The sequence below is a fragment of the Podarcis muralis genome, chromosome 13 (genome assembly GCF_964188315.1).
Source record: "Podarcis muralis chromosome 13, rPodMur119.hap1.1, whole genome shotgun sequence".
Lineage (NCBI taxonomy): Eukaryota > Metazoa > Chordata > Lepidosauria > Squamata > Lacertidae > Podarcis > Podarcis muralis.
In genome coordinates, this window is record NC_135667.1 from 17474619 (window position 1) to 17488941 (window position 14323).

Here is a 14323-nt window from a genome sequence, read left to right on the forward strand (position 1 = left end):
CCTTGCTGCTCTTCTTTCTGACACGGGCTCTGTGCTGCTTTGCGGGGGGGGGGGGGGAGAGAGAGAGAGAGAAAGGAAGGGTTAAAGTTCAACAGGTGTACCTGTACCGACGCCACCAAATGCCCATGTGGCACTAGTTAGATTGCTGCCTCTCGCAGCAATCCAAAGGCACTGTGTTTATGTCAGGAATGAAGCCTTTTGATGGTAGTTTCATAACTGGGGTGTGTGGGGAGGAGCACATCCGGTTTGTGCGTAGGGCAGGTATAGACATGCTTGGGCCAAAAGCACCTCTAATGGTCTGGTTCCCAGCTGATTGTCTGGGCTTGCATAGCTCGCACATGTGGTATTTGATTCCCTGCGTGGTTAATTGATTCCCTGCGTGGGCGAAAAGTCACCTGACAGTGAGGTTAGGAGATCTACAGGTGAGTGTTTGGTGATATACAGGAGACCATTTGGAGTCTCATGTAGTAGCAGAATTCACACATACATACACACACACACACATGTGCGTGTGTATATGTGTGTATACATATACACACACTTAGATAAACATCTATATCTACACACACACACTAAAAATCAAGCAAATGTACTCACATAAAACCAGCACAAGAATAACGAATCAGCAACAATAAGTCAAAATCCAAAGTTTTTATTGCATTCCAGAGGGAGAGGGAGCTTGGAGGGCCCCTGCAAGAGAGGGCTTCCTCGGTTGTGATGCACCTACCAGTTTTAATGTCCTTGAGCAGAAAAGACACAAGGAGCAGGGCCCTGTCTGGTTGTGACACGTGGGGAGTTTCATGGGGAAGAAGATATTGTGGGGCACCTGAAGTCAGAGGTGTTTGCTCTTCTTGCCAGGAGCTGATCTCCACCTGAATGCTTTTCTCTCTCTCTCTTTCCTTCCCTCTCACTACCCCCGCCCTGCAGCTGAATTCCTTTGAACAGCTCTGCATCAACTACACCAACGAAAAGCTCCAGCAGCTCTTCAACCACACCATGTTTGTGCTGGAGCAGGAAGAGTATCAGCGAGAGGGTATTGAATGGAACTTCATTGACTTTGGCCTGGACCTCCAGCCCTGCATAGACCTCATCGAGAGGCCGGTGAGCAGCCTGGGGGTGGGAGAAAGGAGATAAGAGACACACACCGTGCTTATTTGGGGAAAGTCTATTCCATTTATAGGGAAGAGGCTTTCTTCTACGAGGTATTGGCCGGGGTGGGAGATTTTGATTGGCACCTCAACAATCTGACGTTTTTGCCCCAGTCTGTGAGGAGGTGCAATGGAATCTGTGCAAAGGAGCATCACACATGCTTCCTTTTTGCTCTTTGTTTGTTTTGGCACGCACAAAAAGAAAGAAATGTAGTAGCTGCAAGCTTCTCCCAGCAGGCAGATGCAATGATGGAGAAGGTTGCATTCTGCAAAAAACAAAACAAAAGAGAAAAACAACTCCATGCATGCAGAAAACTAGCACAACAGAGAGCAGTCTGGGCTAGTACATCCTCTCCCCAGGATTGGCTAGTTGTTGTGTTTTACTTGCAGGGAGGTTTTTGTCCTTCAAAAAAAGCAAGCATGCAGGAACATCCATAAACACTATTTTCCCCCTCCTCCCTGACCCAGTGTGTGTTTGGCTGAGTCACCTGGGACTGTTGGCACCCCTTGGCAGTGTACTTGCACCCCGCTAATGACACGGTGTGATCTGGAGTATGTGGATTGATTTTCCTGTGAAAGCTGGTAGGCGGTTAGGAATCTCCGCTCCAGACCTTTTTATCTAGGCTGATTCTACAACTAGTCATTTAGGGTGTAATCACCGCACCTCTTTCACTCGCATTTTATATTCCTCCCATGTTTTCCTACGGAGTCTTCCTGGAGCTGGTGGGGTTCCCTTACCTTGGGAAAGCTAGCTTAAGGAGGGGGGAACCCACAGCAGTAGCCCTGTGGGTGATCCTTAGTGCTGTTTTCCTGTCCTTTGGGGGGTGCATGGCTTTGACATGTTCATTGACATTCTTGGAGAGGAGGCATGTTGTTCTAACACCTCCTCCCTTCAGGCAGAGCTGTGTCTTGAGCACACCTTTGTGGTCAACACCATTGCCGGGTGGGTTCTCTCACTCCCTGCAAATACTGCATTTTGACAATTGTTTTGCTTTAATAAATGGCTCAAAATCATGGCGCAGGGAACGGCAGTGGAAGTGTAGGTGATCCTGGTTTTGTTTAAAGGGGTCCAGTATATCTGAAGGAGCATCTCCACCCCATCGTTCTACCCGGACACTGAGGTCCAGCGCCGAGGGCCTTCTGGCGGTTCCCTCACTGTGAGAAGCCAAGTTACAGGGAACCAGGCAGAAGGCCTTCTCGGTAGTGGCGCCCTCCCTGTGGAACGCCCTCCCATCAGATGTCAAAGAGAACAACAACTACCAAACTTTTAGAAGACATCTGAAGGCAACCCTGTTTTGGGAAGCTTTTAATGTTTGATGTATTACTGTATTTTAATATTTGGTTGGAAGCCGCCCAGAGTGGCTGGGGAAGCCCAGCCAGATGGGCGGGGTATAAATAATAAATTTTTATTATTATATTATAATATAGCATTCCAGTTCCCAGCCCCCTGTCACTTGCCTAGAACCTTATACACTTTTCCAGGCACTCAGTACAATTGACTCTTTTCCAGTCTGTTTATCCACACCCACAAACATAACTCTCCCCAGCGAGGCAACTTCGATTTCCTCCTTGGGTTCCCTTGCTTAATGGTTTTGGTTTTCCTCTGTCCCAGGCAAACCCCCCAGGGGTGCTGGCTCTGCTAGACGAAGAGTGCTGGTTCCCCAAAGCCACTGACAAGAGCTTCGTGGAAAAAGTTACCCAGGAGCAGGGAACCCACCCCAAGTTCCAGAAGCCCCGGCAGCTGCGGGACAAAGCTGACTTCTGCATCATCCATTACGCTGGCAAGGCAAGTTACCTCCACCCCACCCCCATGCTGGGTTTCCCCCTATTTACTGGCACTCCTGGGCTCACGCTCATCTTGTGGTTCTTACTGCTAGGAGGCAAAAGCCCAGCTGCTACGTTCTAGGTCTGCAGGTGTTGCTGGACTACAACTCCCATCATCCCTGACCATTGACTGGAGCTGATGGGAGTTGTAGTCAGGCATCACCTGTAGGGTACCAGATTGACAAAGGCCAGTCTCATGACCTAACTGCAGTGTCTAAAGGAGGGGGCTCAGAGCTCTGTAGTGGAGCTGAGGTCCCAGGTTGCATCTCAGTTAACAGGGCTGGGAAAGGCCTACTGCCTGAGGGCCTGGATGGCTGCTGGCAGTCAGACTTTTTTTTAAAAAAAGATATTTATTAGAGTTTTACAAAATGAAAAAAGAAAAAAAGAAAACATACAAATAAAAAACAATTCCATCTTTCCATCACATTCTTTCATTTGCTTGGTTCCCGGACCTCCTCAAACCTCCCTTTTTGTATTCCAGTTTAATTTGTTAGTTCAGCAAATCCTTCCCCTCTTTACTTATCCTAGTCTTTAATCTTAAAATAATGTAACATTAGATTTTTATCTATTAATAGTCCAATTTTTTCATCCTCCTTATAGCATTATAGCTAAAAACCACATAACTTTTCATCCAACATCATTCTAACATTCATTAATTTTGCAAAATTTCTGTAAATAGTCTTTAAATTTCTTCCAATCTTCTTCCACTGACTCTTCTCCCTGGTCTCGGATTCTGCTGGGCTGGCAGTCAGACTTCGGCCCCACCTGTTTCTTTCAGTTTCATTTCATAAAATTTATATACTGCTTGATTCTAAGAAAACTTCTAAGTGGTTTACAGTGATATAATATTAAAAGTATCAATAAAAAGCATGCATTTAAAAGATTGGTAAAATCAGTGCTTTTTTCTGGGGTGTGTGTGCAGGGGTATGCACACCCCTTAACATTTTGTGAATCTTCGTGCTTTTGTCCATTTACTGCATTTATTTTTCCCAATTTGAACTATAAAATGGTGATTTTTTTGAGTAAAAATGAGAGTACCCCTAAATATTTTTTTAAAAGCACTGTGTAAAATCATGAGTAGCTAAAACAAAAATAAAACACATGTAACTTCTTCACGGCTTGCCTAAACAAAAATGCCTTAAACAGCTGATGAAAAGAGCACAGCGAAGGCTCCTGTCTGACGTCAACAGGCAAGGTGTAGGTGCTGCCACACCAAAAGATCGATTTCTTACAAGCGCCACATGAGTATTATGTGGCACTTATGATCAGTATGAGGCCCCTGACCACTTGCATCCAAAGGAATGTGGCCCTTGACCCCCCTCCCCCTAAAAAAGGTTGGCCACTTCTGGAGTAGACACTATTGGGCTTGGATATGAATGCTCCAACTTTGGGATAAGGCCATTTTATCCTTGCACATGGCTTGGTTGTGGTGCACCCATAGGTCTGATATTTCTGCCTTTTCTCGTCTTCTCTTTTCTCCTTCGCTCTCCCCCCTTTTCCTTTGAAAGGTTGACTACAAAGCAGACGAGTGGCTCATGAAGAACATGGACCCCTTGAACGACAACGTGGCTACGCTTCTCCACCAGAGCGCAGACAAGTTCACAGCAGAGCTGTGGAAAGATGGTAGGGGGCCTGGGAAGATCTAAGTTGATCCGTTCATAGGCCATCTTCTGTCACCAGTGTCCTCCGGGCGGCTTGCAGGGATTAAAACAAAAAAAAGCAATACAGTTGTACCTTTGGTCCCGAAGGCCTTGGTACTCAGACGTTTTGGTTCCCGAACGCTGCAAACCCAGAAGTGAGTGTTTCGGTTTGCAAACATTCTTTGGAACCTGAACGTCCAACAGGGCTTCCGCAGCTTCCGATTGGCTGCAGGAGCTTCCAGAAGCCACGCTTTGGTTTCCGAACGTTTTGGAAGTCAAACGGACTTCCGGAACAGATTCTGTTTGACTCCAAGGTACGACTGTATTGCAATAGAACAATGAAGATAGCGGGTAGCTTTAAAACAGAGAGTTAATTCAATGATTAATGAGTCACTGGGGGGGGAGCGGTTGCCTGCGTTGAATCTGAGTCTCCATACTTACACATATTATTAACCTGTTTACATATTTAATTAACCTAGTGGCCTGTAGATCTCAATAACTGTCAATATAACTTCTCAAAGCTGCTTGAAACTCTCTCTTGTTGCTGCTGGTACTAACCACTTTGCTCTTTGCTCTTTCTGTTTCCTTCTATCCTTGACCCACCTCTCTTTTTCTCCCCTGTCATGGATTGCTTTGCGAAACCTCACCTGCCCCTTTCCCTGCCTGGCCCTGTCCTTTCTCCAGAGATCCAGAACATACAGAAGGTCTATTTCTTTGACAGCTATGCCGTGGCATCTCAGGGTCCAGCAGAAAGTATGTCCCTCCTTCCCACACATGAGCCACCAGCATGTAGGAAGGGAGGGCTATAGGCAGGTTATGAGGGGGAAGACTTCCTCTTAATATCTGGGGTGGGGAACAAGGGGGCCTTCTAGCTGTCGCCCAACTCCCATCAGCCTCAAACCAGTGTAGCCCATGGTCAGGGATGATGGGAGTTGTAGTTCAGTAATGTTTGGAGGGCCACAGGTTCCCCATCCCTGTTTAATATTTTCTAGATCAGCCTTTCCCCCAAACTTGGGGAACTACAAACAGATGGGACTACATTTCCCATCATCCCTGACCACAGATGCTGCTAGATAGGAGTGATGGGAGTTGTAGTACAACAGCATCTGGGGACCCGAGGTTGAGAAAGGCTGGTTTAGACCATGGGCGGGGAACCTCTGTTGTCAGTCTGTGACACCCACCATCCCTGACCATTGGCTAAGAGAGATGAGGGTGCTGGGAGTTATAGTACAACAATGTCTGGGCACCCAAGGTTGTAGAACATTGGTCTAGACCAGCCTTTCTCAACCTTCGGTCCCCAAAGTGGGACTACAGTTCCCATCATCCCTGACCACTGGTCCTGCTAGCTGAGGGTGATGGGAGTTGTAGTCCGAAAACAGCTGGAGAACCCCTGGTCTAGACCATGGATGAGGAGCCTTTGGCCCTCCCAGTATTGTCGGTATCACAACTCCCATCATCCCTGGCCATTGGCGAAAGCTGGAGTCATGAATCTGGAGGGCCAGAGGCTTCCTATCTGGGGTCTGGATAATTCAGATGTGACTTCCTTTACCAACGGTGCACTCCTGCGCATTGTTTTAATAAGTCCCATTCTCTTAAATAGGGCTTAGTCCCTGGCAAGCGTGCTGTGTTTTCAGGAGCGCAGCCTCAAAGCCGCTCGTGGGCTTCAGAATTAAATTGCCGTGGTTTCTTTTCACTCTCTCCGCTTTGCCCCACGTGTCCTCTGGGTGCTACCTGGGCATGACGCTCCCTTTCCTCTCTGCAGTATCTAAACCAACAGCAGCCCAAGAGCACCTGAGGCTTCTCCCTTCAAAGGCCCACTGAGGCAGATGGGAGCAAACAGGCCCTCAGGACTGCTGGGTAACACTCGCCTTGCTTTCTTCCGCTCTCCAACGGCAGTCTAAATTGTGTGGATTAAGAAAGCGGAGGTGTGAGGAGGGGCTCATTGAAACTTGTTTCAATGTCCCTTGAGGGCTGGGCTTCCATTGTCCTCCGTCACATCCGCTCTGAAGCTTTTATGTATCACTTAAGTGGGTTGGGAAAGGCCAGGTGGCTTCCGTTCCCTCAGAGAAGGCTCAGAGGGGTTTGGGGCAGCTGCAATGGATGTTATGTGGGGTTGGGAGGGAGGGAGGAAACCCACAGATTCCTGCATTTCCCATGGGGAGTGGGCTGGAAGTGCTGGACGTGAGCTGAGAAGCCCCTTCCCTCGTTCCACAGTGGACCGAATCGTGGGCCTGGACCAAGTGAGCGGGATGGGAGACCTTGCCTTCGGCTCCTCATACAAGACGAAGAAGGGGATGTTCCGGACGGTGGGGCAGCTGTATAAGGAGTCTCTCTCCAAGCTCATGTCAACCCTGCGCAACACCAACCCCAACTTTGTGCGCTGCATCATCCCCAACCATGAGAAAAGAGTGAGTTGCTCACGCGACGGAGGCCTGTAGTGCGTATGGGGAGCAGGATGAGTGTCCTGGTGTTGAAGGGAGCCTGGTGTCAAAAGCAGGCCCAAGCCTTCCTCTGGGTGAAAGGGGAGACTGGTCCTCAAAGGGAGTTTCTTGGCCAAAGGGCTGTGTGGAGACCTCTTTGTGTGAGTGTCTGGAGGCGGTTGGAGGATGCCTGGCAGTCAGTGGATTGAGGCTGAATCCCGACAAGACAGATGTACTGTTTCTGGGGGAGTCAAGGGCGGGTAGGTGTGGGGGACTCCCTGGTCCTGAATGGGATAACTGTGCCCCTAAAGAACCACATGCGCAGCCTGGGGGTCATTTTGGACTCACAGCTGTCCATGGAGGCGCAGGTCAATTCTGCATCCAGGGCAGCTGTCTGCCAGCTTCATTTGGTATGCCAGCTAAGGCCCTACCTGCCTGCACACATTCTCGCCAGAGTGGTGCATGCCCTGGTTCTGTCTGACTTTAGAAGACAACTAAAATAGGGAAGTTTTTAATGTTTGGTTTTTACTGTGGTTTTATAATTTGTTGGCAGTGGCTGGGGCAACCCAGTCCAATGGGCGACATATAAATAAATTAGTAGTAGTAGTAGGACACATCTCCCATGAGGGGTGATGGGGATTACACTCTCGGTAACTTGAGTCGCACCACAGGTCCTCCATCTCTGGCGTGCAGTGGCTAGAATGTTAGACAGGCCAGGGAAACCTGATTCGAATCCTCCTCTGCCATAGTAGCCTTGGAAAACTGGTCCAGTCCCACCTCACAGGGTTGTTGGGAAGATTAATGAGGGATAGCTCACCCACATACCACCCTGGGCTTCTTGGAGGGTGGGCAAGGTATAACTAAGAGAACAAGCAGTATTACTCTGCTTCCTGAAGTGCCCTCTGACAGGTCCTGCTTCTTCCCGGCTCCTATTACAGGCTGGAAAACTGGAGCCACACCTCGTGTTGGACCAGCTACGCTGCAACGGAGTCCTGGAGGGGATTCGCATTTGTCGCCAGGGCTTTCCCAACCGCATCATCTTCCAGGAATTCCGGCAGAGGTACCCTGAGGACTTGAGGGAGGCCTGGCCTTAGTTGGAGGGCAACAGGCGTGCGCCCAGAGGGGTCTGCCCCTGTTCTCAGCCCCTGAGGATCGGATCCACCATGGGCCTAACCCATCCCTGGTATCTGGAGGTGTTAACGTCAAGCTCAAGCGTGCGTGGTGTCCGTGCGATTTCTAAGCACCCTGCTTTCTCCTTGTCTCCCGGCAGGTATGAGATCCTGACTCCAAATGCCATTCCTAAAGGCTTCATGGATGGGAAACAGGCCTGCGAACGCATGGTACGTGGGGCTCTCTGGCCAGGGTGATGGGCCAATGTAGGCTAGAATTGGCCCAGATGCAGAAAACGAGAACATCCTACCGACTAATCCCTCCCACCCCCCAAAAACCCCCACCTTCTGTTTCTTTTCATCCTCACAGATCAAGGCCTTGGAGCTGGACCCCAACCTCTTCCGCATCGGCCAGAGTAAGATCTTTTTCCGCGCTGGCGTCCTTGCTCATCTGGAGGAGGAGCGGGACCTGAAGATCACAGATATCATAGTCTCCTTCCAGGCAGCTGCCCGCGGATACTTGGCCCGCAAGTGAGCACTGAGCCGCTATACTGGGGCGAACTGCCAATGGGCCACTTTAAAGCAGGATGTTGTCAGATTCTGGGGCAGGGAACCCAGAGCTGTGCAGGAGGTGGTGATGGACTCCCAACTCCCATTTGCCCCAGCCAGCCCTTGGCCCATTGGTCAAGGATGATGGGTGTTGTAGTCCAAAAACACGTGAGGGGGTCAGATTTCCCCCCATCCCTGACAAGAGAGGAGTAGAGAGTTACAGAATTGTATTGTTGGAAGGGAACCCCGAGGGACATCTAGCTCAACCCCCTAGAGAGATCTGCCAGCGAGTGTTTGGCCTCTGTGCGCCTCCGGTGAAACTGTCATGGCTGCCACTAGACACACTCACCGCAACCAAGCAGAGGCCGTAACCTGTTCTGTCAGCTGTAGTACAGCCAGTTAGGCTTCTTTCAAGCCTGATTGTACCAGAGGGGAGAAGTGGGGGAAAGGGAAGGGAATGTGTGGGCACCAGGGAAGCAGATGCGCATGTCATCCCAGGGTTGTGGGTTCAAGCCCCGCGTTGGATGAATGATTCCTGCATTGCAGGGGGGTGGGGTGGACAAGATGACTCGTGGCCCCTTCCAACTTTGCAAGTCTGATTCTGTGATTCTGCCCATGGGGTCCATGTTGGCAGCCTCTGGCTTACTCCGCTTGGGAAGCCAGAACTTCTGGTATTCTCTGGAGAGGGGGTTTCATCTTCATCCATCACCAGTGATTGGGTGGAAGCTCTGTGACTGGCCATGCCCCCTTCTGGGGAATCTTTTGTGACGCTTCCTCCGAACTCCCCATTGGGCACACAGAGCCCCTGGGCTAGGAGATTGCTCTTCACCTGGCTCCCTGACCGCCCTCGGTAGGCCATCCTCCTTTTGTCTCCTCTGGAGTCAGAAACCTGTATGAACCAAGCCAGTTGCAAACACAGCTTCACTGGTGGGGTTTGCATGGAGGGTGGAGGGGAGGGTAAGGAATTATACAGCCACAGAAGGCTCCAGCATTGCAGGGGGTGGACTGGATGGGGGTCCCAGCTCTACATTTCTATGATGCTACATGCACAGAGCCCTGGCTAAGGTACCTAACCGTGCTTTTCTGACTGTGTACGCTTCCCTCTCCTCCCAGAGCCTTCATGAAAAAGCAGCAGCAGATGAGCGCTCTCAAGGTCATGCAGCGTAACTGCGCCGCCTACCTCAAGTTGCGCCACTGGCAGTGGTGGCGCCTTTTCACCAAGGTGGGTCAGGCGGCGATGCTAAGGAGGGGGGTGTCTCATAGGACATCAGGCATGGTTTGGGGAAGAGCAGCCTCACGGGCCAACTTGAGACCTGTCCCAAGTTTCATTAGCCCATGGAGGGTGGAGGTTCTTCCTTCTCACCCCCCTCCACCCCAACCTCCCACTTTGGCTCTCTCAACACCTTCCCCTCCTTTTCTTCTTCCTCCCCTTTTCCCCAGGTGAAGCCCCTGTTACAGGTGACCCGTCAGGACGAGGTGATGCAGGCAAAGGCAGTGGAGCTGCAAAAGGTGCAGGAGAAACACGTGAAAACCCAAATGGACCTGAAGGAACTGGAGAACAAATACCAGCAGGTGAGCAGGGAGAGAGGGAGGAGCCAGGAGTCCCAGCCATTAAGCCACACCTCCTCTCCTGACATCTGCAGCGGAAGCCCCGCCCCCTTCTCTTTCAACCATTCACTTGGACTCTCCCTGCATTGCCCTCCATATTGGCCTTCCTGCTTGCCTTCTCCGTGTCCTGAAACAGATTTTATAATAGGTCTGCCTGAACTCCTTTTTCTCTTGGGTCACATCCATACCATAAGCACTCTTATAACACATTAACAAACATCATGGCTCCCCACGCCCAACCCCCCAAAAAAGGAATCCTGGGAACTGTAGTTTAGCCCTCCCAGCAACCTTAGCAAACTACAGTTCCCGGGATTCCACACCTGTGTTGTAAGGGTGCATTAGTTGTATGGCTCAGGTGTGACCTTTCGTTTGCGAGGACTGCATCCTCCTAATCTAAAATTCACACTGGCTGTACGTTCCGCGTCAAGCTTCTAGTCCCCACTGCTTAAATGCCAAGATTGGGATGAAAACCATCCTTAACTAAGGGTTTGCCGTACCCTAACGTCCTGAGCTAGGCTCCTGGGGGATCTGATGCCTGTCCCTCCCTCCTTGATCCCATTTCCATGGCTAGCTCTCGGAGGAGAAGGCCATCCTGGCCGAACAGCTGCAGGCGGAGACGGAGCTGTTTGCCGAAGCCGAGGAGATGCGGGCGCGGCTGGCGGCCCGGAAGCAGGAGCTGGAGGACATCCTGCACGAGCTGGAGTCGCGGGTGGAAGAGGAGGAGGAGCGTTGCCAGCAGCTGCAGGGGGACAAGAAGAAGATGCAGCAGCACATCCAGGTGAGTCGGGAAGAGAGGACCGTCCTCCACCACCAGGAGGAGCAAAGGAGGAGGGCAGCTGCCTCCCATTCCCTTGCGGGAACACGGCTAAATTGATCCGTCCAGCTATACATTAGGTGTGGTGGGTGGAACGAAGCAAGAGTTTTGCTTCATCTGCTAACGTTTGTGCAGAAATCGGCTTTTCTCGGGCCAAGTTTCTAAGGGCATGCACAGAGAGAGAAGGTTGGTTGTTAACAGGTTAGTTGTGACGCTGAACAGGGGCTTCTCAGTGGTGGTGCCTCAGTTGTGGAATTCCACTCCCATAACTGCCCACCCCCCAAATCCCTTTAAAAATATAAATTTCTTCAGCTCAGCTTTAAAAATAGGTCCTGGTTTTGTTTTGAAATACAGTCAAACCTTGGTTGTCGAACGTAATCCGTTCTGGGAGACCGTTCAACTTCCTAAAATGTTCGACAACCGAGGTGCGGCTTCTGATTGGTTGCAAGAGTTTCTTGCACTCAAGTGAAATCCATGTCAGATGTTCGGGTTCCGAAAAACATTCGAAAACCAGAGCATTTACTTCCGGGTTTTCAGCGTTTGGGAGCCGAAACGTATGATAACGGAAGTGTTCGAGAACTGAGATTTGACTGTAAATGCTTTTGTTTATGGCATCTGCAGAGCCCTTAGGGTGACTTGCACGGTCATCCTTGCATCAGTCCTGTGCTGCAGGGTAGACTTGGGGGTGAGCGACTGCCCTGAGGTCGCCCAGTGAACTTTGTAGTTGAGCAGGGATTTGAACCTGGGTCTCCCTGGTCCCAGTCCAGCCACTACACTGGGCTTGAATATTCTGCTAACCCTGCTGCTTTGGTGAGGCAGTTCAAGGGCTTGAAATAACCGCTCCGCTTCTTTTATACGGCCCGGGACATTTCTTTACGTATGCCCATTGTCCCCTGCTCTCCCTCCTCCCTTGTAGGACATCGAAGAGCAGCTGGAGGAGGAGGAGGCCGCCCGGCAGAAGCTGCAGCTGGAGAAAGTGAGCACGGAAGCCAAGATGAAGAAGATGGAGGAAGACCTGCTGGTGCTCGAAGACCAAAACTCAAAACTGCACAAAGTGAGTTGGGGGCCCTTCCTGCTGCAGCCTCCCCACCTCTGGCACAAAGCAGAAAAGGCGGGCGTGGGGGGGGGCGCTATTTGTGGTGGTTTTTTGCCTGCCTGCCTGCCTTGTGTTTTGTGGCCCATCCTTGCTCTGGTGGGCAACCCTTTGGTTGCTTCTCTTCTCTTTATTTATATAAAATTTTATTAGTTTTTTAAGATATCATTTTCAACAGTAATTAAACATACTTTTACATCTTATTCGATTTTTTTGACTTCCATCAGTCCTGTCTGAAAATTTTCCAATCTAATCTCTTGGTATGCATTTCTTATTTTCCCTATTACATTGCAATCTCATAATCAATATCTCTATCTTTTTCTACTTTGTAACACTTTGTATATTTCTCCTTACAAAACTTCTTGTAGTCCTACTAGTGTGGTTGCTTCTCTTCTCAAGCGCTTCAGCAAGTTACGTTTTATTGTGTTTGTTTAGAGTTGAAAACCGATAAAATATTTTTTTTTAAAAAAAAAGCAGAGGAGGAACCTCAGCCTGCTGCTTCTTTGTGAGGAGCAGACTGCCCTCGGTGGAGGGGGGGATTTAAACTATTAACCTCCACAGTTGCAGAGATGGAGAGATAGAGGTGAGGGGGGCTATTTGGGGAGACACTTCCAAGCTGCTGCTGGTTTTTTTTTTTGGGGGGGGGGGTGTTTCACTCACATACCAGCCAGTTCAGGCAGCGCAACTACAAGCTGGATTGGAGCTCTTGCTCAACAAGCCTTTTCCACCCCTAAAAAAGGATCAGATGTTTTGCAGAAAGGAAAGTTAACAGGGAAATGCAGGATCACCTCTGCTTTGGCATCACGTTGTCTGACCTTCCTGCAAATGATTCGGAGTGGGTGCTCAATAAAGCAGCTTGTCTGGAAGTGAGTTCTAGGAGGAGGCAGATGGGTAATGGAAAAAGCTGGTTAAGTTAGGACTCTAGGAGCCTGGACTCCTGGGTTTCCTGGAAGTGTTAGGCATGTTTGGGTCCTAACCCCCACCCACCCTGTGTCTTTTTACACCCGCTGCCTTCGCCAGGAGAGGAAGCTGATGGAGGAGCGTCTCTCCGAGTTCACCTCCCATATGGCAGAGGAGGAGGAGAAGGTGAAGAGCCTCTCTAAACTGCGCAACAAATACGAAGCCGTCATCGCCGACATGGAAGGTGCGTCTGGGAACAGGGGAGTACATAGAGGTGGGGGCGGTCTAGATTTCTTCCCTGGGCACTTCAGACCCCAGGAATCACATTCCTTTGGTGTGGCAATTGAAACCTGGCATAAAACTGGCCTCTTTGGGGAAGTGCTTCTTTGGGGAGGTGTCCACCCCACCGACTGGCAGCCTCTTGGCTAAAGTCCGTGCACAGAGAATGAGCTGCGCACAGAGAATGAGCTGCGCAGGGTGTTAGTGGGGCCACAGCTTGATAGGAGAACACATGCTTCTCCTTCAGAGTCCCAGGTTCACTCCTTGGCATCTCAAAAGGAAGAGGACTGGGAAAAGGGATTCCTGCCTGAAGTCCTGGAGATCCTGTTGGTGCAGGCCAGGGTTTCCCCAAACTTGGGTCTCCAGCTGTTTTTTTGGACTACAACTCCCATCATCCTTAGCTAGCAGGACCAGTGGTCAGGGATGATGGGAACTGTAGTCCAAAAAAACAGCTGGAGACCCAAATTTGGGAAACACTGGTGTAGACCAAGATGATAACATAACATAACAAGAGCCCTGCTGGATCAGGCCAATGGCCCATCTAGTCCAGCATCCTGTTCCCCCAGTGGCCAGGCAGGTGTCCCTACTGGAAGCTCCAAAGCAGCTCCTGAACGCAGCTCCCACGCTCTCCACTTGCGATTCCCAGTAACTGGCATCCAGAGGCTATATTATACTGCCTCTGACAGCCAAGGTGGAACATTAGGGACCAATTCTGGGCTCTGCTTAGGGATGGGGAACATGTGGCCTTTCCAGGCAATGCTGGACTACAACTCCCAACATCCCTGGCCATCAGCCATGCAGGTTGTGGCTGATGTGAGCTGGAGTCCAGCTGCATTTGGAGAGCCAGAGTTCTCCACCAGCGATGAGCAGCCTGCTTCGCGTGCTTCTGCGATGGGGGCGTCCCGTTTCCTTGCTTGACCTTTCCCCCATTCTCCCCTC

At 50.4% G+C, this 14323-nt stretch overlaps 1 protein-coding gene across 13 annotated transcripts in view; it reads left to right on the forward strand.

Annotated features, from left to right (window-relative positions):
• The window catches only part of LOC114607974 (uncharacterized), a 63339-nt gene that overhangs the window by 27427 nt on the left and 21589 nt on the right, over nt 1–14323 (forward strand). For 8 of the 13 annotated variants that reach the window (XM_028751674.2, XM_028751675.2, XM_028751677.2 and 5 more), the window contains 13 exons: nt 928–1101; nt 2761–2934; nt 4481–4595; nt 5297–5365; nt 6827–7020; nt 7971–8092; nt 8303–8372; nt 8512–8672; nt 9804–9912; nt 10131–10262; nt 10870–11076; nt 12029–12166; nt 13226–13349. In XM_028751674.2, the coding sequence (XP_028607507.2) occupies nt 928–1101; nt 2761–2934; nt 4481–4595; nt 5297–5365; nt 6827–7020; nt 7971–8092; nt 8303–8372; nt 8512–8672; nt 9804–9912; nt 10131–10262; nt 10870–11076; nt 12029–12166; nt 13226–13349 (1789 nt within the window). The remainder of the gene's footprint in view (nt 1–927; nt 1102–2760; nt 2935–4480; nt 4596–5296; nt 5366–6826; nt 7021–7970; nt 8093–8302; nt 8373–8511; nt 8673–9803; nt 9913–10130; nt 10263–10869; nt 11077–12028; nt 12167–13225; nt 13350–14323) is intronic. The other 5 variants (XM_028751678.2, XM_028751680.2, XM_028751679.2 and 2 more) reach the window with 1 other exon arrangement.